Genomic DNA, 27935 nt, shown 5'->3' on the forward strand with positions numbered 1-27935 from the left:
TTCAGTCTCTTGGTGCATGGTGTTCAACTGGGTTAGTGATGTTGAGAAGGTAGAAACTAGGGCCTGTAGGACCTGCCTTGTTGATAGTACTGGTGCAAGGTGTTCAACTGGGTTTATAATAATAATAATAATAATAATATATGCCATTTAGCAGACGCTTTTATCCAAAGCGACTTACAGTCATGTGTGCATACATTCTACGTATGGGTGGTCCCGGGTGGTCCCGGGATAGAACCCACTACCCTGGCGTTACAAGCGCCATGCTCTACCAACTGAGCTACACAGGACCCCGGGTTAGTGGTCAAGTGTTCACTGATGTTTCATACCCATTTGCATTTCATTTTTCATTCACCTATTCATTCATTCACCTATTCATTCAATATTTTTTATTTAAAAAAAAAAGCAATGTTTTTTTTACGTGAGAAGTGGGCATTGGTCTGAAACTTTTTTTTTCAGCAGCTTTGACCTACTACAGTAGCTATGTAAGGTTTCAAACCTTCTCAAACAGGCTAATTCATAGTCTTAGAGGAGGTGCTCCCACAATCATGTGATTTGTTCCCCAAACAAGGTAAAACTGCACTATGACCCAGTAAAGACTACCACCACGCTGTGACTGCACTATGACCCAGTAAAGACTACCACCACACTGTGACTGCACTATGACCCAGTAAAGACTACCACCACACTGTGACTGCACTATGACTCTGTAGACTCCACCACCACACTGTGACTGCACTATGACCCAGTAGACTACCACCACACTGTGACTGCACTATGACCCAGTAGACTACCACCACACTGTGACTGCACTATGACTCTGTAGACTACCACCACACTGTGACTGCACTAAATCTACTGTCTCTATTATATTATTACAGACCAGCTAGATCTACTCTCTCTATTATATTATGACATACCAGTTAGATCTACTGTCTATTGATATTATGACAAACCAGGTAGATCTACTGTCTCTATTATATTATGACAGACCAGCTATATCTACTGTCTCTATTATATTATGACAGACCAGTTAGATCTACTGTCTCTATGATATTATGACAGACCAGCTAGATCTACTGTCTCTATAATAATATGACAGACTAGATAGATCTACTGTCTCTATTATATAATTATAGACCAGCGAGATCTAATGTCTCTATTATATTATGACAGACTAGATAGATCTACTGTCTCTATTATATAATTATAGACCAGCTAGATCTACTGCCTCTATTATAATATGACAGACCAGCTAGATCTACTGTCTCTATTATAATATGACAGACCAGCTAGATCTACTGTCTCTATAATAATGACAGAACAGCTAGATCTACTGTCTCTATTATAATTTGACAGACCAGCTAAATCTACTGTCTCTATATTATGACAGACCAGCGAGCTCTCTTCTCTATTATAATATGACAGACCAGCTAGATCTACTGTCTCTATTATATTATGACAGACTAGCTAGATCTACTGTCTCTATTATATTATGACAGACTAGCTAGATCTACTGTCTCTATTATATTATGACAGACCAGCTAGATCTACTGTGTCTTTTACAATATGACAGACCAGCTAGATCTACTGTCTCTATTATATAATTACAGACCAGCTAGATCTAATGTCTCTATATTATGACAGACGAGAGAGATCTACTGTCTCTATTATATTATGTCAGAGATCCCCCATGGCTCCTAACTATGCTAATTTGTATGTGGGTTACATGGAGAAACAGTCTATTTTCAATCCTCTCAAAAATGTTTTCTTGCCTCACATCATTATTTGGAAACGGTATATTGATGATATTTTTGTTCTATGGAGGGGTAATGCAAAACAGCTCCAGGCGTTCCATGCTTTTCTTAACTGCTGTTCTGAGTATCTGAGATTTACTATGCAATCTGATACACGTCGAATCAGTTTTCTTGATCTTGACTGATCTTGTGTGAAGATAATGTTCTATACACTGATCTTTACAGGAAACCTACTGATCGTAACAGTTTGTTGAGGGCTGATAGTTGTCACCCACTTCCCTTGAAAAATAGTTTGCCCTACAGCCAATTCTGTCAAATCAAAAACAGATTTCGACAGAAATATGGCTGAGACGCAAAGAAAGTTCAAGGAGAGGGGCTACAAGAATGATCAAATTAATATTGCCATTGAGAAAATTCAAAACAAAACGAGACATGACCTTTTTCAAGGTCAGTCTCGCAAAAAGACTCATTCTTGCGTTCTAACTACCCGCTATTCAAAGTGCTCTGAACAAATTAAGGGAATTGTTCACCAACATTGGCACATCCTAAAATCCGATGATCGTCTCGGTAATGTGTTTTCGGACCTCGGTCGTGTTCTCGCGGGGCAGAAATCTCAGAGACCAATTGGTAACAACGTCCTGAACAACGTCTATTTGCGCCCCTACTGGATGGAAATTACAAATGTAATGGCTGTGCTCAATGCAATGGCACTTATAAATGTAGATCCTTCAAACACCCCCAAACAGGGAACCAGATCCCAATAAAAGGTGTTATTACGTGCTCCACTAAGGCAGTTATTTATCTTATAACTTGTCCTTGTGGTAAAAATTATGTAGGTAAAACAAAGCGCAAATTAATAGTACGTATCTCAGAGCATCTTAGCACCATCAGGTGTAAAAACTTTACTTACCCAGTTGCGGCCCACTTCTTGGAGGCAGGCCACTCGATTTCGTCTCTGTGTTATATTGGCATCGAACATGTCACCCTCCCTAGGAGAGGGGGTAACTTAGATAATTTATTGTTAAAACGAGAGGCTGCCTGGATCTTTAACTTAAAGACCCTTACGCCCTTCGGTCTCAACGTAGACATTGATCTGAAGCCATTCTTGTGATTATTGTGACTTTGCCATTGTAATTGTTTATCAGCCTGTGTAGTCAAATTAATCTATGATCGTATGCTATCCATTTGTTGTTTGTATGCTGTTCTTTGTATGACATTTTAATATTTGATTATTAACCAATGATATTAGGCCACTCTTGGCCATGATTACAGACACCTGTGTCTTTTGACACTATATAAACGAGTCATCCCGCAGTGTTTGTAATTATACCCTGATGAAGACAGCTTGACTGTTGAAACGTTGGTAATTACATTTTTGCATCTGAGCTCGTAGAGTGTGCGGCTCTCTTTCATTTTCCAGTTTTCTACTCCACTAGCCAGCACCTCGTCTAAATAGGTGTGCCTTTCTTTTTCTTTGAGAACTCCCTGTATATAGCCATGTTATTACCTCCCTGTATATAGCCATGTTATTACCTCCCTGTATATAGCCATGTTATTACCTCCCTGTATATAGCCATGTTATTACCCGGTGCTCCCTGTATATAGTCATGTCAGGGCTCCGGGCAGCCGAGCGGAAATGGAGGAAAACTCGCCTCCCTGCGGACCTGGCATCCTTTCACTCCCTCCTCTCTACATTTTCCTCCTCTGTCTCTGCTGCTAAAGCCACTTTCTACCACTCTAAATTCCAAGCATCCGCCTCTAACCCTAGGAAGCTCTTTGCCACCTTCTCCTCTCTCCTAAATCCTCCTCCCCCTCCCACCCCCCCCTCCTCCCTCTCTGCAGATGACTTCGTCAACCATTTTGAAAAGAAGGTCGACGACATCCGATCCTCATTTGCTAAGTCAAACGACACCGCTGGTTCTGCTCACACTGCCCTACCCTGTGCTCTGACCTCTTTCTCCCCTCTCTCTCCAGATGAAATCTTGCGTCTTGTGACGGCCGGCCGGCCGCCCAACAACCTGCCCGCTTGATCCTATCCTCTCTTCTCCAGACCATTTCCGGAGACCTTCTCCCTCACCTCACCTCGCTCATCAACTCATCCCTGACCGCTGGCTACGTCCCTTCCGTCCTCAAGAGAGCGAGAGTGATAGAGGAATTTTAAATTCCCTTATGTTTTATTGCCAAAACCAATTTAATTCGCACTCATTTCTAATTCATGATAAGTTGTAAGTTTATCATTTGCATGAATTAGTAAGAGACCAGTCTTAAAAAACAAGTTCAGCATTTATTCTTGATGAGTACTGAATGCTCACACACATTACCACAGGTTATAAACTGAAAATGACGTCAGCGTTTTCCAAACGTTCCGTTTCACAAACAGAGGGCCCCTCTAATTCTCAAGCCTCCGCATTATCAGCACGAAGTCAAGGCCAGTCAGCATAAATCAACATTCCCGACCATTTTGGAGATGGCCCGTTCCCACCACCTGGAGATTTGTACAACTGAATGAACTTAAAGAACAGACCTTCATTGTTACTTAACTTCCTGACTACATTATATACAATTGTGAAAGGGAGCAAGAGGGACAGTACATTATAGCATTTGGACTAGTCAGTTTCTGATTGGAATGTATACATAATTAGTCATTTCAAACATATTTTCCTCTATCAGAGAGTTGCACCCCTTCTGAAAAAACCTACACTCGATCCCTCCGATGTCAACAACTACAGACCAGTATCCCTTCTTTCTTTTCTCTCCAAAACTCTTGAATGTGCCGTCCTTGGCCAGCTCTCCCGCCATCTCTCTCTGAATGACCTTCTTGATCCAAATCAGTCAGGTTTCAAGACTAGTCATTCAACTGAGACTGCTCTCCTCTGTATCACGGAGGCGCTCCGCACCGCTAAAGCTAACTCTCTCTCCTCTGCTCTCATCCTTCTAGACCTATCGGCTGCCTTCGATACTGTGAACCATCAGATCCTCCTCTCCACCCTCTCCGAGTTGGGCATCTCCGGCGCGGCCCACGCTTGGATTGCGTCCTACCTGACAGGTCGCTCCTACCAGGTGGCGTGGCGAGAATCTGTCTCCTCACCACGCGCTCTCACCACTGGTGTCCCCCAGGGCTCTGTTCTAGGCCCTCTCCTATTCTCGCTATACACCAAGTCACTTGGCTCTGTCATAACCTCACATGGTCTCTCCTATCATTGCTATGCAGACGACACACAATTAATCTTCTCCTTTCCCCCTTCTGATGACCAGGTGACGAATCGCATCTCTGCATGTCTGGCAGACATATCAGTGTGGATGACGGATCACCACCTCAAGCTGAACCTCGGCAAGACGGAGCTGCTCTTCCTCCCGGGGAAGGACTGCCCGTTCCATGATCTCGCCATCACGGTTGACAACTCCATTGTGTCCTCCTCCCAGAGCAACACCCTGTCGTTCTCAACTAACATCAAGGCGGTGGCCCGTTCCTATAGGTTCATGCTCTACAACATCCGCAGAGTACGACCCTGTCTCACACAGGAAGCGGCGCAGGTCCTAATCCAGGCACTTGTCATCTCCCGTCTGGATTACTGCAACTCGCTGTTGGCTGGGCTCCCTGCCTGTGCCATTAAACCCCTACAACTCATCCAGAACGCCGCAGCCCGTCTGGTGTTCAACCTTCTCAAGTTCTCTCACGTCACCCCGCTCCTCCGCTCTCTCCACTGGCTTCCAGTTGAAGCTCGCATCCGCTACAAGACCATGGTGCTTGCCTACGGAGCTGTGAGGGGAACGGCACCTCAGTACCTCCAGGCTCTGATCAGGCCCTATACACCCAAACAAGAGCTCTGCGTTCATCCACCTCTGGCCTGCTCGCCTCCCTACCACTGAGGAAGTACAGTTCCCGCTCAACCCAGTCAAAACTGTTCGCTGCTCTGGCCCCCCAATGGTGGAACAAACTCCCTCACGACGCCAGGACAGCGGAGTCAATCACCACCTTCCGGAGACACCTGAAACCCCACCTCTTTAAGGAATACCTAGGATAGGATAAGTAATCCTTCTCACCCCTCCCCCCTTTAAGATTTAGATGCACTATTGTAAAGTGACTGTTCCACTGGATGTCATAAGGTGAATGCACCAATTTGTAAGTCGCTCTGGATAAGAGCGTCTGACTTAAATGTAAATGTAAATGTAATGTTATTACCTCCCTGTTTATAGCCATGTTATTACCTGGTACTCCCTGTATATAGCTATGTTGTTACCTGGTACTCCCTGTATATAGCCATGTTATTACCTGGTACTTCCTGTATATAGCCATGTTATTACCTGGTACTCCCTGTATATAGCCATGTTATTACCTCCCTGTATATAGCCATGTTATTACCTGGTACTCCCTGTATATAGCCATGTTATTACCTGGTACTCCCTGTATATAGCCATGTTATTACCTGGTACTCCCTGTATATAACCATGTTATTACCTGGTACTCCCTGTATATAACCATGTTATATGGGGCGGCAGGGTAGCCTAGTGGTTAGAGCGTTGGACTAGTAACCGGAAGGTCGAACGTTCAAACCCCCGAGCTGACAAGTTACAAATCTGTCGTTCTGCCCCTGAACAGGGAAGTTAACCCACTGTTCCTAGGCCGTCATTGAAAATAAGAATTTGTTCGTAACTGACTTGCCTAGTTAAATAAAGGTAAAATAAAAAATTACCTGGTACTCCCTGTATATAACCTTTTCTTCAAGAATGGATATTCTGTAGTGGTCATTTCCGAGCCTCGTTGTGACTGAATTAAATCACTTCTCCTCTCCACTGGAATAAAGACACATTTAATATATATGCCATTTAGCAGACGCTTTTATCCAAAGCGACTTACAGTCATGCGTGCATACATTCTACGTATGGGTGGTCCCGGGATCGAACCCACTACCCTGGCGTTACAAGCGCCATGCTCTACCAACTGAGCTACATAGGTCATGTCATTCACAGACAGTCTGGTCATACTATATTTCATTTTTTTTCTTAACCTTTATTTAACTAGGCAAGTCAGTTAAGAACAAATTTTTTATTTTACAATGACAGTTAAACACTCCCTTAACCCGGACGAAGATGGGCCAATTGTGCCCCGCCCTATTGGACTCCCGATCACGGCCGATTGTGATTAATGTACAGTAGTCAAAGGAATTTCTCCTAATACCAACCAGTCATCACTCTGCATTATCTAAAGCCACATCAGTGGTATAAAATAACAGACACTTATACTGTTACAGAACGTTCATTCAGCCTGCAGGCTCTGACTGGAAGCCCATCTATTTTACAATGACAATGCCGCCCTCTGCTGATACAGTTGGGATATAACATTGACCCAGTCATACCAAACATTACTATACAGTAGTGGTTTTCATTTAAGGGGCATTATGAGGTGTTTCGTAGTATGTTACTGGAATCTAATTTACAATTGACCAGTTGGTTTAGTTTTGATAGACTGTTCATCAGTCAGTGAATAAATCCGACCAACTGCTTGTGTCATACAGGATAGGTTGGAAAGAAGTCTAATCTGGGGAATGATATTCATTCTAATAAATAATAAAACACTAATTGAATATATTATAATTATAATACAATTGATTATCTTTAGTAATGCCATGATACCCTACTGGGTTATATTGGACAAATAAATTGACCTTGAGAAAATATTTCATTAGAAACCAGATAAGTAGAAGATACTAATGTCAACACTGCTTAGATACTTATCTAATTAGATGATTAACCCCTGTCTGCATTATTATATGAACGCCTGCAGTACATTATATATCGTAGAACATTCCTCAATATGGAAAACAGAGCATGAGCATGGAGGTATATTGTCTATCTGCCACCCAATCAAATCAAGACAGGGCTCTAGTGAGAGGATTCTAATAGATACAAGGACAACCATGCACACATGGCAACAGGTAGCCTCGTGGTTAGAGTATTGGGCCGAAAGGTTGCTGGCTCGAATCCCCGAGCTGACAAGGTAAAGGTCTGTGGTTCTGCCACTGACCAAGGTGGTCATGGTAAATAAGAATGTGTCTTTATTTATTTGTTTATTTCACCTTTATTTAACCAGGTGAACAAGTTCTCATTTACAACTGCGACCTGGCCAAGATAAAGCAAAGCAGTTCGACGCGTATAATAACACACATGGAGTAAAACAAACAAAAGTCAATAATACAGTAGAAAAATAAGTCTATATACAATGTGAGTAAATGAGGTGAGATAAGGGAGGTAAAGGCAACATAGGTCATGGTGGCAAAGTAAATACAATATAGCAATTAAAACACTGGAATGGTAGATTTGAAGAATGTGAAAAGTAGAAATTAAAATAATGGGTGCAAAGGAACAAAATAAATACAGTAGGGGAAGGGGTAGTTGTTTTGGCTATTTATAAGATGAACTATGTACATGTGCAGTGATCTGTGAGCTGCTCTGACAGCTGGTGCTTAAAGCTAGTGAGGGAGATAAGTGTTTCCAGTTTCAGAGATTTTTGTAGTTCGTTCTAGTCAATGGCAGCAGAGAACTGGAAGGAGAGGCGGCCAAAGGAGGAATTGGCTTCGGGGGTGACAAGTGAGATATACCTGCTGGAGCGTGTGCTACGGGTAGGTGCTGCTATGGTGACCAGTGAGCAGAGATAAGGGGGGACTTTACCTAGCAGGGTCTTGTAGATGACCTGGAGCCAGTGAGTTTGGCGACGAGTATGAAGCAAGAGCCAGCCAACGAGAGCGTACAGGTCGCAGTGGTGGGTAGTATATGGGGCTTTGGTGACATAACGGATGGCGCTGTGATAGACTGCATCCAATTTATTGAGTAGGGTATTGGAGGCTATTTTGTAAATGACATCGCCGAAGTCGAGGATCGGTAAGATGGTCAATTTTACAAGGGTATGTTTGGCAGCATGGGTGAAGGATGCTTTGTTGCGAAATAGGAAGCAAATTCTAGATTTAACTTTGGATTGGAGATGTTTGATGTGAGTCTGGAAGGAGAGTTTACAGTCAAACCAGACACCTAGGTATTTGTAGTTGTCCACATATTCTAAGTCGGAACCGCCCAGAGTAGTGATGCTAGACAGGTGGGCGGGTGCGGGCAGCGAATGGTTGAAAAGCATGTATTTGGTTTTACTAGCATTTAAAAGCAGTTGGAGGCCACAGAAGGAGTGTTGTATGGCATTGATGCTTGCCTGGAGGGTTGTTAACACAGTGTCCAAAGAAGGGCCGGAAGTATACAGAATGGTGTCGTCTGCGTAGAGGTGGATCAGGGACTCACCAGCAGCAAGAGCGACCTCATTGATGTATACAGAAAAGAGAGTCGGCCCAAGAACTGAACCCTGTGGCACACCCATAGAGACTGCCAGAGGCCCGGACAACAGACCCTCCGATTTGACACACTGAACTCTGTCGGAGAAGTAGTTGGTGAACCAGACGAGGCAATAATTTGAGAAACCAAGGCTGTCGAGTCTGCCAATGAGGATGTGGTGATTGACAGAGTCGAAAGCCTTGGCCAGGTCAATGAATACGGCTGCACAGTATTGTTTCTTACCGATGGCGGTTAAGATATAGTTTAGGACCTTGAGAGTGGCTGAGGTGCACCCATGACCAGCTCTGAAACCAGATTGTATAGCGGAGAAGGTGCGGTGGGATTCTAAATGGTCGGTCATCAGGCAGGGTAGGATAGATATAGGTCTGTAGCAGTCTGTTTCTTAACTGACTTGCCTAGTTAAAAATATTTTTAAAAACATCCAAATGTTTTGATCAACCATGATTCATCGCTTTCACATTTGATTTGTTGATCATGAGAGTCTAAAGTTTTTCACCCAATCAGCATCGTAGTTGTTGAGACGCCGCAGTACAGAAACACCTCGACGTTTTTCTTAACCACATGTGACGTATGTAAGGGTATAAATTAGACCATATTTCCCTCCTCTAAACCCCGGGTGATAGTGCTGTGTGAACGCCAGCCCTTCCTCGCCACTTATTCCAAGAAAAAATGTATATCTAAAAAAATAAATAAAATAAAAAACTTTTAACCTTAAAAACATATATTTGTTTTAACCAACTCGTTGAAGCAGGAGTTGATATTCGAACTGAAGTGGAACGACCAGAATGTTGCGCTGCGTTTCTCTGGTTACTGTTACCATCCGCAACGGGAAAAGCCAGCAAGGACATGTTGATTTCAAGCTCTATTTGGCGAATTATATAGACATTTTAAGCAACATATACGTAACGAACTGGTCGTATTTTAAACGTTTCAAATATTTATCTTCTAAATGTAAACTTCATTAGAACTTGTCCAGCTTGTTAAACTTTGCCAGCCAGCTGGTTTAGATTCAACCCTCGAGTTAGCGTAACCAGACCCTTTTTTAAATTACGAACAATTTCGTCTGAAAGGTAACGTTTTTTTTTGTGTGTGTCGGATTTCGTTCCGAAAATGAACCCCGGTGCTCCTACTTACCCCATGGCATCCCTGTATGTCGGTGATCTTCATCAAGATGTGACCGAAGCTTTGCTATATGAAAAATTCAGTCCCGCCGGGGCCATCCTTTCCATCCGGGTCTGCAGGGATATGATCACCCGTCGTTCCCTCGGGTACGCCTATGTCAACTTCCAACAGCCAGCTGATGGTATGTAGCGAACTGTCATGTAAATATTGTATCTATTTTAAAGGTTGTCAAAGCCAGGAAAGATGACACGGCTATTCTGTTTCTCCTCCATGTGACCAGTGAGACTTGGCTAGTCTAGTCACAAACAACTCGCTACCTACACACAGCTGTCTGTATGACTGTTCTACACTGTCTGATTCCACATACATGTATCACTAGTCATTGATCCTAATCGAGATGAATAGCTGCCATTCTAGAGACAGGACAACAGTTGGATTGTCCTGTTTGTTTTGGGTGGGGCTTCGTGTGTAAACCATATCCCTGGATGGATTTAATATCTGACCAAATGAACTGAAAATTATCTTAAAATCCATCCAGGGATATGGTTTATACTACAGCCAGTTCATTTGGTCAGATATTAAATCCATCCAGAGATATGGTTTACACTGGAGTGGGGGGGGGCTATTACTGGAGTGTGTGGGGGGGCCCTATCACTGGAGTGGGATGTAATGGCTATCACAGGAGGCATAATGTGTTTAATATAATTCCTCTTCTCAGCTGAGAGGGCTCTAGACACCATGAACTTTGACGTGATCAAGGGTCGTCCTGTCCGCATCATGTGGTCTCAGCGTGATCCATCCCTGAGGAAGAGCGGGGTGGGCAACATCTTCATCAAGAACCTAGACAAATCTATTGACAACAAGGCCCTCTATGACACATTTTCTGCCTTCGGCAACATCCTGTCCTGCAAGGTAATAACTCACACAACCTTTCAGCCCCAAGGAGGGTGTTGTATTGGTTAGAAATGTGTTGCATGATGGGATAGTTTTATCCTCAATTTGACCTTAATTGTATTGCATATCTAAAGCTCGTGCCAACCCTCCTTTCTCCAAGGTGGTTTGTGATGAGAATGGCTCAAAGGGCTATGGCTTTGTGCATTTTGAGACCCAGGAGGCTGCTGAAAGAGCCATTGAGAAAATGAACGGCATGCTGCTCAATGACAGGAAAGTGTAAGTGTGATCAGTAAAGGTTTCTTCTGTCGTGGCTCTTTAATGGTACTAATCACAATTGTTTTAATACTAATAGTGTGGTTGTTTGTTATTTACAACTTGCGTCTCTGACTGAACTTGGTTTCTTGCTGCAATGCCACAGTTCTACCTGGAAGTGTACATTCTGGTAACGAGGTTGTGTCGTACAGGGTTTCCCAAACTCGGTCCTGGGGCCCCTGTTTGGTGCACGTTTTGTTTTTTGCCTGATGATGAGATGGTTATTTGAATCATCTGTGTAGTGCTAGGGCAAAAAATGAAACATGCACCCGGGTGGGGGGATAGGACACGACTCCGTAATCAGCTCGTAGCCTACAGCTATGTGACTTGGTTGTAAACGTGCTTCTACGCCTGCATTGCTTGCTGTTTGTGGGTTTAGGCTGGCTTTCTGTACAGCACTTTGACATATCAGCAGGGCTTATAAATACATTGGATTTGACAGAGTTTGGGGGAGGGGTGGTAGGACAGTGTTTGGGAAGGGGGGGGGCTAGGACAGAGTTTGGGAAAGCCTTGTGTAGTATGCTACGGGGAGCAGGTCTAGACATTTTGGTGAGGGTTATGTCTGCCAGCTCCAACTAGTTTTTCTATCGCAGGTTTGTGGGACGATTCAAATCTCGCAAAGAACGTGAGGCTGAGCTTGGTGCCCGGGCCAAAGAGTTCACCAATGTTTACATCAAGAACTTTGGTGAAGATATGGATGATGAGAAACTGAGGGAGGTCTTCAGCAAGTATGCAGAGTATGGTATGTTATGGTTTTAATACTTTCCGCCCACACTCAGAAACCAAGTCACATAGCTGTAGGCTACGAGCTGGTTACTGGGTCGTGTCTCTAACATCTAGGCAGTGCCATGAGTATCTGAACTGGCTCCTGTAACATCTAGGCAGTGCCATGTGTATCTGAACTGGCTCCTCTATCATCTAGGCAGTGCCATGAGTATCTGAACTGGCTCCTCTATCATCTAGGCAGTGCCATGAGTATCTGAACTGGCTCCTCTATCATCTAGGCAGTGCCATGAGTATCTGAACTGGCTCCTCTATCATCTAGGCAGTGCCACTGGCTCCTCTATCATCTAGGCAGTGCCATGAGTATCTGAACTGGCTCCTCTATCATCTAGGCAGTGCCATGAGTATCTGAACTGGCTCCTCTATCATCTAGGCAGTGCCATGAGTATCTGAACTGGCTCCTCTATCATCTAGGCAGTGCCATGAGTATCTGAACTGAACTGGCTCCATGAGTATCTGAACTGGCTCCTCTATCATCTAGGCAGTGCCATGAGTATCTGAACTGGCTCCTCTCTATCATCTAGGCAGTGCCATGAGTATCTGAACTGGCTCCATCTATGCCATGAGTATCTGAACTGGCAGTGCCATGAGTATCTGAACTGGCTCCTCTATCATCTAGGCAGTGCCATGAGTATCTGAACTGGCTCCTCTATCATCTAGGCAGTGCCATGAGTATCTGAACTGGCTCCTCTATCATCTAGGCAGTGCCATGAGTATCTGAACTGGCTCCTCTATCATCTAGGCAGTGCCATGAGTATCTGAACTGGCTCCTCTATCATCTAGGCAGTGCCATGAGTATCTGAACTGGCTCCTCTATCATCTAGGCAGTGCCATGAGTATCTGAACTGGCTCCTCTATCATCTAGGCAGTGCCATGAGTATCTGAACTGGCTCCTCTATCATCTAGGCAGTGCCATGAGTATCTGAACTGGCTCCTCTATCATCTAGGCAGTGCCATGAGTATCTGAACTGGCTCCTCTATCATCTAGGCAGTGCCATGAGTATCTGAACTGGCTCCTCTATCATCTAGGCAGTGCCATGAGTATCCGCGTCATGACTGATGACAGTGGCAAATCCAGAGGCTTTGGCTTTGTGAGCTTCGAGAGGCACGAGGACGCCCAAAAGGTGAGCTTAATGTGTTTGAAATGGTTGGTGGCGTTTCATACGAAGGGTCTCAAGGATGGGAAGGCTGATGGCCATATTGTAAAAGAGTATGTCTGTTCCAGGCTGTTGATGAGATGAATGGGAAGGAGCTGAATGGAAAGCTCATCTACGTGGGCCGCGCCCAGAAGAAGGTGGAGCGTCAGACGGAGCTGAAACGCAAGTTTGAACAGATGAAACAGGATCGCATGACGCGCTACCAGGTCACAGTGAATCAGCACTTTGTGATGTTGTGCAGTTTTTGTTGCAGCCTTGTCAAATTCCATGTTTTCTCTACAATGGACTGTACTGGCCAAAATGGCTGCCACAGTGAGTGATTCATGAGCCCCACATCCCTCTGGCTTGATTGCTGGGGATAAATGTGTTCTACAGACAATTACCAGTTCATTGACGGTTAATATGTAGTCTATCAATGCAAGGTCAGAATCAAAAGGAATGTTGAATAGTATTGTTTTGTAAAAGTATGTTCTACATGTCTTCTCCAGGGTGTCAATCTCTACGTGAAGAATCTTGACGATGGAATTGATGACGAGCGCCTGCGTAAAGAATTCTCCCCATTCGGCACCATCACCAGTGCCAAGGTAAGGACCAACCTCCTGGCTGTTGGCGTGTTAAAGAGAACCAAGCTGTTGGCGCGTTAAAGAGAACCAAGCTCCTGGCTGTTAGCGTGTTAAAGAGAACCAGCCTCCTGGCTGTTGACATGTTAAAGAGAACCAGCTTATTGGCTGTTGACATGTTAAAGAGAACCAGCCTCCTGGCTGTTGACATGTTAAACAGAACCAGCCTATTGGCTGTTGACATGTTAAAGAGAACCAGCCTATTGGCTGTTGACATGTTAAAGAGAACCAGCCTATTGGCTGTTGACATGTTAAAGAGAACCAGCCTATTGGCTGTTGACATGTTAAAGAGAACCAACCTATTGGCTGTTGACATGTTAAAGAGAACCAACCTATTGGCTGTTGACATGTTAAAGAGAACCAACCTATTGGCTGTTGACATGTTAAAGAGAACCAGCCTATTGGCTGTTGGCATGTTAAAGAGAACCAGCCTATTGGCCGTTGGCATGTTAAAGAGAACCAGCCTATTGGCCGTTGGCATGTTAAAGAGAACCAGCCTATTGGCCGTTGGCATGTTAAAGAGAACCAGCCTATTGGCCGTTGGCATGTTAAAGAGAACCAGCCTGTTATGTTAAGAGAACCAGCCTATTGGCCGTTGACATGTTAAAGAGAACCAGCCTATTGGCCGTTGGCATGTTAAAGAGAACCAGCCTTATGTTAAAGAGAACCAGCCTATTGGCTGTTGGCATGTTAAAGAGAACCAGCCTATTGGCCGTTGGCATGTTAAAGAGAACATGTTAAAGAGAACCAGCCTATTGGCCGTTGACATGTTAAAGAGAACCAGCCTATTGGCCGTTGACATGTTAAAGAGAACCAGCCTATTGGCTGTTGACATGTTAAAGAGAACCAGCCTATTGGCTGTTGACATGTTAAAGAGAACTGCTTTGTTCTGTTCAGCTGTTCTGTTCACTTCAGCTGTTCTGTTCAGCTGTGTGCTAAGAACTGTTTCCTCCCCCTTCTCCTCCATTAGGTGATGATGGAGGGTGGTCGCAGCAAGGGCTTCGGCTTTGTGTGCTTCTCCTCCCCGGAGGAGGCCACCAAGGCCGTGACAGAGATGAACGGGCGCATCGTGGCCACTAAGCCTCTGTACGTGGCGCTGGCCCAGAGGAAAGAGGAGCGCCAGGCTCACCTCACCAACCAGTACATGCAGAGGATGGCCACCGTCCGGCCCATACCCAACCCAGTCCTCAACCCCTACCAGCCTGCCCCTCCTTCTGGGTACTTCATGGCTGCCATCCCACAGGTCACCACTTGGTCAATTCAGTTCATGTCAATCAATCACATTTATGTCAATCAATCGATCTAGGCCTTGATATTCCTGATGTTCACAGGATCACAGTTCAGTCCATGGACAAAGTGGAAGAGTCAGACTGGATGCTGTTGGATGTAGATAATACCTGCACTGTGTTCTCCATCCCTATAGGCTCATAACAGAGCTGCTTACTACCCTGCCAACCAGAAAGCCCAGCTGAGACCCAGCCCTCGCTGGGCCACCCAGGGTGTGAGACCTCAACGTGAGTAGTACGCCCTCATAACCTCTACTACTTTACGATATGACCACTGACATCTACAATCATAGTTTAGTGTTCAAAGTATTCCTAAATGACATTGTTGAGACTTCAGACTTCCAGAACATGCCAGGCTCCATACGTCCTTCCACACCCAGACAGCCCAGCTTCAGCCCTATGAGGCCAACCAACCAGGTGCCTCGCATGATGTCTACGCGAAGCGTGGGTGAGTAACCTGGAGAGATACTAATTTGTGCCCCTGTCTTTGTAATATGTAGTAGTGCTTCTGCATTATGTACATGCTAATGCAGGATTTATATTGGATTTAGGTGCTTTATGACGTTACATTTGAAATAACGTCAAAATGATCTCTTCTTGCCCCTCTGCAGGCCCCCAGACCATGGGGCCCCGCGCCCCTTCGGCCACAGTGAGTGGAGCCCCGGTGCGTGGCGTGCCTCAGTATAAGTACGCCACAGGAGTCCGCAACCCACAGAACCACATTAACTCACAGCCCCAAGTCACTATGCAGCAGGTATGCCTCCTCTCTCCTATCAGATGTCAACTGAAGGCAGTATTAGAAAATAATATTGTGCCATTTATCAGACATTTTTATCCAAAGTTACTTACGTGCATACATTTTGTTTATGGGTGGTCCTGGGAATCGAACCCACTACAAGCACCATGCTCTACCAACTCTGTTGGGGGACCGCGTGGCTTTACAGGGGACCACAAAAATATAATCTACAGTGTCAATATTACCTTGGTGTGTTCTCTCTAACCTTGTGTCCGTGTGTGTAGACTGCTGTCCATGTGCAGGGCCAGGACCCTCTGACTGCCTCCATGCTGGCCGCTGCACCACCCCAGGAACAGAAGCAGATGTTGGGTGAGTGTAAACTCAAGCATTTAGATCAATACGACTGTTTCCACGGTCGTGGGGCCTCAACAATGACGTGATGAAACTTTCAAACATAGTTGTCACTTTATGTAGCAAGGTGTTGTAGCAAACGACTTTCATGACATGTTTATTTAACTGGGCAAGTAATTAAGAACAAAGTTTTATTTACAATGACGACCTACCGGGAACAGTGGGTTAAACTGCCTTGTTCAGGGGAACAGTGGGTTAACTGCCTTGCTCAGGGGAACAGTGGGTTAAACTGCCTTGCTCAGGGGAACAGTGGGTTAAACTGCCTTGTTCAGGGGAACAGTGGGTTAAACTGCCTTGTTCAGGGGAACAGTGGGTTAAACTGCCTTGTTCAGGGGAACAGTGGGTTAAACTGCCTTGTTCAGGGGAACAGTGGGTTAAACTGCCTTGTTCAGGGGAACAGTGGGTTAAACTGCCTTGTTCAGGGGAACAGTGGGTTAAACTGCCTTGCTCAGGGGAACAGTGGGTTAAACTGCCTTGCTCAGGGGAACAGTGGGTTAAACTGCCTTGCTCAGGGGAACAGTGGGTTAAACTGCCTTGCTCAGGGGAACAGTGGGTTAAACTGCCTTGCTCAGGGGAACAGTGGGTTAAACTGCCTTGTTCAGGGGAACAGTGGGTTAAACTGCCTTGTTCAGGGGAACAGTGGGTTAAACTGCCTTGTTCAGGGGAACAGTGGGTTAAACTGCCTTGTTCAGGGGAACAGTGGGTTAAACTGCCTTGTTCAGGGAACAGTGGGTTAAACTGCCTTGCTCAGGGGAACAGTGGGTTAAACTGCCTTGCTCAGGGAACAGTGGGTTAAACTGCCTTGCTCAGGGGAACAGTGGGTTAAACTGCCTTGCTCAGGGAACAGTGGGTTAAACTGCCTTGTTCAGGGGAACAGTGGGTTAAACTGCCTTGTTCAGGGGAACAGTGGGTTAAACTGCCTTGTTCAGGGGAACAGTGGGTTAAACTGCCTTGCTCAGGGGAACAGTGGGTTAAACTGCCTTGCTCAGGGGAACAGTGGGTTAAACTGCCTTGCTCAGGGGAACAGTGGGTTAAACTGCCTTGCTCAGGGGAACAGTGGGTTAAACTGCCTTGCTCAGGGGAACAGTGGGTTAAACTGCCTTGCTCAGGGGAACAGTGGGTTAAACTGCCTTGCTCAGGGGAACAGTGGGTTAAACTGCCTTGCTCAGGGGAACAGTGGGTTAAACTGCCTTGCTCAGGGGAACAGTGGGTTAAACTGCCTTGCTCAGGGGAACAGTGGGTTAAACTGCCTTGCTCAGGGGAACAGTGGGTTAAACTGCCTTGCTCAGGGGAACAGTGGGTTAAACTGCCTTGCTCAGGGAACAGTGGGTTAAACTGCCTTGCTCAGGGGAACAGTGGGTTAAACTGCCTTGCTCAGGGGAACAGTGGGTTAAACTGCCTTGCTCAGGGGAACAGTGGGTTAAACTGCCTTGCTCAGGGGAACAGTGGGTTAAACTGCCTTGCTCAGGGGAACAGTGGGTTAAACTGCCTTGCTCAGGGGAACAGTGGGTTAAACTGCCTTGCTCAGGGGAACAGTGGGTTAAACTGCCTTGCTCAGGGGAACAGTGGGTTAAACTGCCTTGCTCAGGGGAACAGTGGGTTAAACTGCCTTGTTCGGTCAGGGATTCGATCCAGCAACCTTTCGGTTACTGTCCCTACACTGTAACCACTAGGGTCCCTGCCTCCTCTACACTCTAACCGCTAGGCTACCTGCCTCCCTCCTCTAACCGCTAGGCTACCTGCCTCCTCTACACTCTAACCACTAGACTACCCTGCCTCCCCTACTCTAACCACTAGACTACCCTGCCTCCCCTACTCTAACCACTAGACTACCCTGCCTCCTCAACACTCTAACCACTAGGCTACCTGCCTCCCCTACGCTCTAACCACTAGGCTACCTGCCTCCCCTACGCTCTAACCACTAGGCTACCTGCCTCCCCTACGCTCTAACCACTAGGCTACCTGCCGCCTCTACGCTCTAACCACTAGGCTACCTGCCGCCTCTACGCTCTAACCACTAGGCTACCTGCCTCCTCTACGCTCTAACCACTAGGCCTACTGCCACCCCTACGCTCTAACCACTAGGCTACCTGCCGCCCCTAAGCTCTAACCACTAGGCTACCTGCCGCCCCTAAGCTCTAACCACTAGGCTACCTGCCGCCCCTACGCTCTAACCACTAGGCTACCTGCCGCCCCTACGCTCTAACCACTAGGCTACCTGCCGCCCCTACGCTCTAACCACTAGGCTACCTGCCACCCCTACATGCACCAGAAACAGGGTACGCTTTGTGACTTTCCAGAGAAATATCAGCAAGCTAGACTAGCTATTGCTCAGTGGTAGAAAAAGTACCCAATTGTCATACTTGAGTATAAAAGTAAAGATACCTTAATAGAAAATGACTCAAGTAAAAGTGAGTCACCCAGGAAAATCTGACTTCAGTAAAATTATCTAAAGTAAATGTAATTGCTCAAATATACTTAAGTATCAAAAGTAAAAGTATAAATCATTTCAAATTCCTTATATTAAGCAAACCAGACGGCACCATTTTGTTTTTTTGTACATAGCCAGGGCACGCTCCAACACTCGGACATCATTTAAAAACTAAATATCTGTTTAGTGAGTCCTCCAGATCAGAGTCAGTAGGGATGACCAGGGATGTTCTCTTTGGTGTGTGAATTAGACTATTTTCCTGTCCTGCTAAGCATTCAAAATGTACTTTTGAGTGTCATGGGAAAAGTATGGAGTGAAAAGTACATACTTTACTACATTCATAAAGAAAATTAAAAGTTGTCAAAAATATAAATAGTAAAGTACAGATGCCTCCAAAAGTATTTTTACTTAACAACTTTACACCTGCTATTACTGCAGCAAACACAACGTCAGCACATTGTTCTCTTATTGGCTAACGGAATCCGTCTCGTATTTGACATGCAGACATTTTAAAGCCGTTCAGATCAAGCAAACTGCGTTATAAAACTGCATAACATTGGGCTTAACATCCATTCAACCCACCACACTGTCAATCTCCCTCCTGATTCTGAGCCAGGACACTAAAACCCTGTTTGTCCCCAGGTGAGCGCTTGTTCCCGTGCATCCAGAACATGCACCCCAGTCTGGCTGGGAAGATCACTGGCATGCTGCTGGAGATAGACAACTCTGAACTACTTCACATGCTGGAGTCTCCCGAGTCTCTCCGCTCTAAGGTCAGTTCTGCTCCCTGACCAGAATGTGTCATCAGGAGAAATTTATTGAAGCCAGGCGAGCCCAAGTAGTCAGAGCATTTGAGGAAACTGTGTAACCCTCTGACAGATTTTAAATGTTGTACTGTACAGATGAGTTTGTAGCTGTGGTAATAGGTGATGCTGTTATTAACCTGGTTGATGTTGCTGGTAGGTGGATGAGGCTGTGGCTGTGCTGCAGGCCCACCAGGCCAAGGAATTAGTCCAGAAGACTGTCCCCAACTCTGCTGGTGGTCCGAGTGTCTGAGCCCAGGTAGGCCGGGTGTCTGAGGCCAGGTGGGCCGGGTGTCTGAGGCCAGGTGGGCCGGGTGTCTGAGGCCAGGTGGGCCGGGTGTCTGAGGCCAGGTGGGCCGGGTGTCTGAGGCCAGGTGGGCCGGGTGTCTGAGGCCAGGTGGGCCTGTTTCAGGTCTAGCATTACACTCGGCATTATACATTGGTCATCTGATGCTCGGATACTTGTTGTATACCTACGATTATGACTGAATGCTGTTTCTGTCTTCACAGGGATGGGGAACCTTGGAACTTCATCTTTTAAAAAATGATCATTCTGATGAAACTTTGGAAAAAGTTAACACCAAAACAATGCAAAAAGAAAACCTGTTCTAAAAAGGCAAGTCTTCTTTCAGCCAGGCCTAGAGAAGAGCACACTGGCTTTGGAAAAAGTTTCAAAATAAACATTTAAAGTGTTTTAGAAGAGAATTCCATATGATGGAATGAGGGCTTCCAGAAAGCGTTCCCTTCTGGTGTTTTATTCCTTTTAGATGTATCAATGTTTGGGGTGTACGTGGCCAGGATGTTGAATCACCCAGCCTTGTGAAATGTACCTTTTACCTTTGTTTGCTTGAATTAAACTTCTTAAACGATTGGATGTTGTCATATTGGTGAAAGTTATAAACGATCTAAATAAAGTTGCACACTCCGTGTGTACTCTTCCAGCAATGTAATGGGTATTAACCAACCTTCCCCCTGTGAGGAAGGCCCCCCCCCCCCCCTGTGAGGAAGGCAACCCCCCTGTGAGGAAGGCAACCCCCCCCCTGTGAGGAAGGCAACCCCCCTGTGAGGAAGGCAACCCCCCCAACCCCCCTGTGAGGAAGGCAACCCCCCTGTGAGGAAGGCAACCCCCCCCTGTGAGGAAGGCAACCCCCCTGTGAGGAAGGCCCCCCCTGTGAGGAAGGCAACCCCCCTGTGAGGAAGGCAACCCCCCTGTGAGGAAGGCAACCCCCCTGTGAGGAAGGCAACCCCCCCCCCCTGTGAGGAAGGCAACCCCCCCCCTGTGAGGAAGGCAACCCCCCCCTGTGAGGAAGGCAACCCCCCCCTGTGAGGAAGGCAACCCCCCAACCCCCCTGTGAGGAAGGCAACCCCCCTGTGAGGAAGGCAACCCCCCTGTGAGGAAGGCAACCCCCCCCCTGTGAGGAAGGCAACCCCCCCCCCTGTGAGGAAGGCAACCCCCCTGTGAGGAAGGCAACCCCCCGTGATGCTGGGAGATTACACATGGAGTGTGCAACTTTCTTTATTTTGATAGTTCATTGGACGATAGTCAGCACCTCCACCTAAACTACTATCCCGGGTGTGCGCCAGCTTATGTTTTTTTTAAATCTAATATTGGTGGAAGTTGTTATTAACTGGTGGAAGACATGAAGCCTGCTAGCTGAGAATGGCCCAATGTGCAGTCCCTAATTAGCACAGTAGGGAGCACCAAGTAGTGGTCAAGTTAAAACCATGTTTTTTCAAATGACCTGAGATGAGTGGAAATTGGTCTTAACTTTACAGAACGGCTAAATTTAACAAAGGCAGACATGAGCGTTCTATGGGATACATAGCATGTTAACCTCATGTTTATAAATACAGTAAATAGTGCATTTTATTAAGGGAACAATGATCATCTGTTCCCCACAACATATAAGAGCATTAGAACGGGAACTTACACTAATAAAAAAAATGTGGATACCCCTTCAAATGAGTGGATTTGGCTATTTCAGCCACACCCGTTGCTGACGGGTGTATAAAGTTGAGCACAGCCATGCAATCTCCATAGACAAACATTGCCAGTAGAATGGCCTTCAGTGACGTTCAATGTGGCACCGTCATAGGATGCCATCTTTCCAACAAGTTAGTTTGTCAAATGTATGCCCTGCTGGAGCTGCTCTGGTCAACTATAAGTGCTGTTATTGGGAAGTGGAAATGTCTGAGAACAACAGCTCAGCCGTGAAGTGGTAGGCCACACAAGCTCATAGAACGGGACTGCAGAGTGCTGAAGCTTGTAAAGACGCCTGTCCTCGATTGCAACACTCACTACAGAGTTCCAAACTGCCTCTGGAAGCAACGTCAGCACAATAACTGTTCATCGGCAGCTTCATGATTTCCATGGCTGAGCAGCCGCACACAAGCCTAAGTTCACCGCACAGATCCCTGACCTCAATGGGGGATTGAACACCTTCGGGATTAATTGGAACGCCGACTGCGAGCCAGGCCTTATCGCCCAACATCAGTGCCCAAGTCCATATTAATGCCCATGATTTTGGAATGAGATGTTCGTGCTGGTGTCCACATTATTTTGGCTGTGTAGTTTAGTGAACATGCTTGGGCACAGTGGAAGTTCCCTGCTGCAGTATGTCTCCTAGTTCTGTGCTCAGTTCTTTTGCTGCCAGTTGTTCTCTGTGTATCATCCAATGTGTCCATATGGCAGAAACACATTCATAACTAGTGCAGAGGCCTAATCATCCCCTGTGCCGTTTCATGCTCCCGAATCGTGAGACCGAACAATATGTCCTCATGAATAGCATCCGGTGACGTGTTCAGTCAACAAAAGTCAATGCATGGTCATCTGAGCCCTCACAGCTAGCGTCCATTTGGAGACCAAAATCTGGGGAGTTTGAGTCATTCAGTCAGTTTTCTCTTGATTGTTAGCAATAGCATACATTCTTTGTGTTTTCTGACAAAGGTATTGGTGTGAGTTTCTGTCCCTCTGCCTCCACACACATTGTTTTCACCATATCAATTGCAGCCAGTAATATCAAAGTCTCTGCAATAGTGTGTGGTTTCATAGTGTATAATGCCTAGTCATTCAATGATTCAGTCAGGTAGTCAGACAGGATTAGTTTTACTGGGGGAGGTCGGGTAATCAGACTGGGTTAGGTCAGGTAATCAGACAGGATTAGTTTTACTGGGGAGGTCAGGTAATCAGACAGGATTAGTTTTACTGGGGGAGGTCAGGTAATCAGACAGGATTAGTTTTACTGGGGGAGGTCGGGTAATCAGACAGGATTAGTTTTACTGGGGAGGTCAGGTAATCAGACAGGATTAGTTTTACTGGGGGAGGTCAGGTAATCAGACGGGGTTAGGTCAGGTAATCAGACAGGATTAGTTTTACTGGGGAGGTCAGGTAATCAGACAGGATTAGTTTTACTGGGGAGGTCAGGTAATCAGACAGGATTAGTTTTACTGGGGAGGTCAGGTAATCAGACAGGATTAGTTTTACTGGGGGAGGTCAGGTAATCAGACAGGATTAGTTTTACTGGGGGAGGTCAGGTAATCAGACAGGATTAGTTTTACTGGGGAGGTCAGGTAATCAGACAGGATTAGTTTTACTGGGGAGGTCAGGTAATCAGACAGGATTAGTTTTACTGGGGAGGTCAGGTAATCAGACAGGATTAGTTTTACTGGGGGAGGTCAGGTAATCAGACAGGATTAGTTTTACTGGGGAGGTCAGGTAATCAGACAGGATTAGTTTTACTGGGGGAGGTCAGGTAATCAGACTGGGTTAGGTCAGGTAATCAGACAGGATTAGTTTTACTGGGGAGATCAGGTAATCAGACAGGATTAGTTTTACTGGGGGAGGTCAGGTAATCAGACAGGATTAGTTTTACTGGGGGAGGTCGGGTAATCAGACAGGATTAGTTTTACTGGGGAGATAAGGTAATCAGACGGGGTTAGGTCAGGTAATCAGACAGGATTAGTTTTACTGGGGGAGGTCAGGTAATCAGACAGGATTAGTTTTACTGGGGAGGTCAGGTAATCAGACAGGATTAGTTTTACTGGGGAGGTCAGGTAATCAGACAGGATTAGTTTAACTGGGGGAGGTCAGGTAATCAGACGGGGTTAGGTCAGGTAATCAGACAGGATTAGTTTTACTGGGGGAGGTCAGGTAATCAGACAGGATTAGTTTTACTGGGGAGGTCAGGTAATCAGACAGGATTAGTTTAACTGGGGGAGGTCAGGTAATGGAATTATGTGCACAAGCACAAAACACATCTGTAATTTTAGTCCTGTCCGAATCTGCCACATCAGTAGTTTTTACATGGAGAGTCACAATTCCAACCGGAACAATCTACTGTTTTTTGGCCAACTCCAAGGTCCTCTGATAATACTAGACCCGTGCAAATTGACATCCCTATGTTTTGAGAGAAATGTCTGTGTTTGACAGGTGTTGCTCACGGTTTGAGCAAAAAAAGCTAACGGATCCTGTGCTAATCGTCCTCTGGAATAACAGACATTCTGGAGTAATAATTCCATAACCAACGAGTCCTGTGCGAAATAGGGCTCCTGTCTAATCTGAAATGTAGCAAAGTAGAGTCCTTCTGTAGCTCAGTTGGTAGAGCATGGCGCTTGTAACGCCAGGGTAGTGGGTTCGATCCCCGGGACCACCCATACGTAGAATGTATGCACAAATGACTGTAAGTCGCTTTGGATAAAAGCGTCTGCTAAATGGCATATATTATTATATATTATATTTAGAGCTGCAATATGTCATTAGTTAGTTTTAAAGGGCAACTACACTTCCTGATTTTGAAATGCTCGTAGCCATGACTACAATCAAACACGAGTTGATATCGGGTGTGGTTTGATGTGGGTGTCTCCTGTATTTGCTGGTGGGAAGAGTTGGTCAAATTTATTTCACCATTTAGCTTGAGCCAGGCTGGTTTGTGACCCGACTTTGAACCCCAGCTCAGGGGCTAGTTAGGGACTGTCAATAAATTACACAATGTAAATGTGACAATATTTTCATGTTGCACACCTTTTAGTTCTAATGCTTTCGATATCTGTATATTAATTTTGGTTGGTTTGAGGTTAAGTCATTGTAATTTGGAGCTATTGGGTTTTTAACATATTGTCCCATATACATTGTGTAATTTACAGATGGTCCCTAAATCACGCCATAGGGATATCCAAAGTCATCCCAAGCAAAGCCTGTAGTAAATGATCAGGTCATATGCAGCTGCACTCTGAATAGATGAATACTGTCCTGCCAGCTGCACTCTGAATAGATGAATACTGTCCTGCCAGCTGCACTCTGAATAGATGAATACTGTCCTGCCAGCTGCACTCTGAATAGATGAATACTGTCCTGCCAGCTGCACTCTGAATAGATGAATACTGTCCTGCCATAGATGAATACTGTCCTGCCAGCTGCACTCTGAATAGATGAATACTGTCCTGCCAGCTGCACTCTGAATAGATGAATACTGTCCTGCCAGCTGCACTCTGAATAGATGAATACTGTCCTGCCAGCTGCACTCTGAATAGATGAATACTGTCCTGCCAGCTGCACTCTGAATAGATGAATACTGTCCTGCCAGCTGCACTCTGAATAGATGAATACTGTCCTGCCAGCTGCACTCTGAATAGATGAATACTGTCCTGCCAGCTGCACTCTGAATAGATGAATACTGTCCTGCCAGCTGCACTCTGAATAGATGAATACTGTCCTGCCAGCTGCACTCTGAATAGATGAATACTGTCCTGCCAGCTGCACTCTGAATAGATGAATACTGTCCTGCCAGCTGCACTCTGAATAGATGAATACTGTCCTGCCAGCTGCACTCTGAATAGATGAATACTGTCCTGCCAGCTGCACTCTGAATAGATGAATACTGTCCTGCCAGCTGCACTCTGAATAGATGAATACTGTCCTGCCAGCTGCACTCTGAATAGATGAATACTGTCCTGCCAGCTGCACTCTGAATAGATGAATACTGTCCTGCCAGCTGCACTCTGAATAGATGAATACTGTCCTGCCAGCTGCACTCTGAATAGATGAATACTGTCCTGCCAGCTGCACTCTGAATAGATGAATACTGTCCTGCCAGCTGCACTCTGAATAGATGAATACTGTCCTGCCAGCTGCACTCTGAATAGATGAATACTGTCCTGCCAGCTGCACTCTGAATAGATGAATACTGTCCTGCCAGCTGCACTCTGAATAGATGAATACTGTCCTGCCAGCTGCACTCTGAATAGATGAATACTGTCCTGCCAGCTGCACTCTGAATAGATGAATACTGTCCTGCCAGCTGCACTCTGAATAGATGAATACTGTCCTGCCAGCTGCACTCTGAATAGATGAATACTGTCCTGCCAGCTGCACTCTGAATAGATGAATACTGTCCTGCCAGCTGCACTCTGAATAGATGAATACTGTCCTGCCAGCTGCACTCTGAATAGATGAATACTGTCCTGCCAGCTGCACTCTGAATAGATGAATACTGTCCTGCCAGCTGCACTCTGAATAGATGAATACTGTCCTGCCAGCTGCACTCTGAATAGATGAATACTGTCCTGCCAGCTGCACTCTGAATAGATGAATACTGTCCTGCCAGCTGCACTCTGAATAGATGAATACTGTCCTGCCAGCTGCACTCTGAATAGATGAATACTGTCCTGCCAGCTGCACTCTGAATAGATGAATACTGTCCTGCCAGCTGCACTCTGAATAGATGAATACTGTCCTGCCAGCTGCACTCTGAATAGATGAATACTGTCCTGCCAGCTGCACTCTGAATAGATGAATACTGTCCTGCCAGCTGCACTCTGAATAGATGAATACTGTCCTGCCAGCTGCACTCTGAATAGATGAATACTGTCCTGCCAGCTGCACTCTGAATAGATGAATACTGTCCTGCCAGCTGCACTCTGAATAGATGAATACTGTCCTGCCAGCTGCACTCTGAATAGATGAATACTGTCCTGCCAGCTGCACTCTGAATAGATGAATACTGTCCTGCCAGCTGCACTCTGAATAGATGAATACTGTCCTGCCAGCTGCACTCTGAATAGATGAAGCTGCACTCTGAATAGATGAATACTGTCCAGCTGCACTCTGAATAGATGAATACTGTCCTGCCAGCTGCACTCTGAATAGATGAATACTGTCCTGCCAGCTGCACTCTGAATAGATGAATACTGTCCTGCCAGCTGCACTCTGAATAGATGAATACTGTCCTGCCAGCTGCACTCTGAATAGATGAATACTGTCCTGCCAGCTGCACTCTGAATAGATGAATACTGTCCTGCCAGCTGCACTCTGAATAGATGAATACTGTCCTGCCAGCTGCACTCTGAATAGATGAATACTGTCCTGCCAGCTGCACTCTGAATAGATGAATACTGTCCTGCCAGCTGCACTCTGAATAGATGAATACTGTCCTGCCAGCTGCACTCTGAATAGATGAATACTGTACCTCCTGCCAGCTGCACTCTGAATAGATGAATACTGTCCTGCCAGCTGCACTCTGAATAGATGAATACTGTCCTGCCAGCTGCACTCTGAATAGATGAATACTGTCCTGCCAGCTGCACTCTGAATAGATGAATACTGTCCTGCCAGCTGCACTCTGAATAGATGAATACTGTCCTGCCAGCTGCACTCTGAATAGATGAATACTGTCCTGCCAGCTGCACTCTGAATAGATGAATACTGTCCTGCCAGCTGCACTCTGAATAGATGAATACTGTCCTGCCAGCTGCACTCTGAATAGATGAATACTGTCCTGCCAGCTGCACTCTGAATAGATGAATACTGTCCTGCCAGCTGCACTCTGAATAGATGAATACTGTCCTGCCAGCTGCACTCTGAATAGATGAATACTGTCCTGCCAGCTGCACTCTGAATAGATGAATACTGTCCTGCCAGCTGCACTCTGAATAGATGAATACTGTCCTGCCAGCTGCACTCTGAATAGATGAATACTGTCCTGCCAGCTGCACTCTGAATAGATGAATACTGTCCTGCCAGCTGCACTCTGAATAGATGAATACTGTCCTGCCAGCTGCACTCTGAATAGATGAATACTGTCCTGCCAGCTGCACTCTGAATAGATGAATACTGTCCTGCCAGCTGCACTCTGAATAGATGAATACTGTCCTGCCAGCTGCACTCTGAATAGATGAATACTGTCCTGCCAGCTGCACTCTGAATAGATGAATACTGTCCTGCCAGCTGCACTCTGAATAGATGAATACTGTCCTGCCAGCTGCACTCTGAATAGATGAATACTGTCCTGCCAGCT

The 27935-nt window shown here is 45.8% G+C and overlaps 1 protein-coding gene and 1 non-coding gene across 5 annotated transcripts; both read left to right on the top strand.

Annotated features, from left to right (window-relative positions):
- Positions 1–9677: 9677 nt before the first annotated feature.
- Positions 9678–20515, top strand: LOC124042632 (polyadenylate-binding protein 1A-like). Of its 4 annotated transcripts, none has more exons than XM_046360706.1 (15): positions 9680–10392; positions 10930–11123; positions 11266–11381; positions 12011–12159; positions 13230–13324; positions 13426–13563; positions 13846–13941; positions 14948–15220; positions 15401–15491; positions 15601–15711; positions 15875–16017; positions 16284–16368; positions 19484–19614; positions 19805–19903; positions 20155–20515. In XM_046360706.1, exons 1-14 carry the CDS (start codon positions 10200–10202, stop codon positions 19895–19897), a joined length of 1908 nt encoding a protein of 635 aa, XP_046216662.1. In that variant the 5' UTR covers positions 9680–10199; the 3' UTR covers positions 19898–19903; positions 20155–20515. The 4 variants fall into 4 exon arrangements, with proteins under 4 accessions (XP_046216665.1, XP_046216664.1, XP_046216662.1 ...); XM_046360707.1 differs by having other exon boundaries at positions 10219–10357; XM_046360709.1 differs by lacking the exons at positions 13426–13563; positions 13846–13941; positions 14948–15220; ... (5 more) ...; positions 19805–19903; positions 20155–20515 and having other exon boundaries at positions 9678–10392; positions 13189–13316.
- On the top strand, positions 13606–13738 carry LOC124044796. Its single transcript, XR_006840733.1, has one exon. It is a non-coding gene; the product is annotated as a small nucleolar RNA SNORA5 (small nucleolar RNA).
- Positions 20516–27935: the final 7420 nt, after the last annotated feature.

This window comes from Oncorhynchus gorbuscha, linkage group LG09 (assembly GCF_021184085.1).
Source record: "Oncorhynchus gorbuscha isolate QuinsamMale2020 ecotype Even-year linkage group LG09, OgorEven_v1.0, whole genome shotgun sequence".
Taxonomy (NCBI): Eukaryota; Metazoa; Chordata; class Actinopteri; order Salmoniformes; family Salmonidae; genus Oncorhynchus; species Oncorhynchus gorbuscha.

What these genes read in the sequence shown, in the direction of transcription:
- LOC124042632 (XM_046360706.1), top strand. Translation starts at nt 10,200, where the DNA reads ATGAACCCCGGTGCTCCTACTTACCCCATGGCATCCCTGTATGTCGGT. An exon ending in GCACCATCACCAGTGCCAAG is followed by an intron (nt 13,942 to 14,947) that starts GTAAGGACCAAC and finishes CTCCTCCATTAG; the next exon opens with GTGATGATGGAGGGTGGTCG. An exon ending in CCCAAGTCACTATGCAGCAG is followed by an intron (nt 16,018 to 16,283) that starts GTATGCCTCCTC and finishes CCGTGTGTGTAG; the next exon opens with ACTGCTGTCCATGTGCAGGG.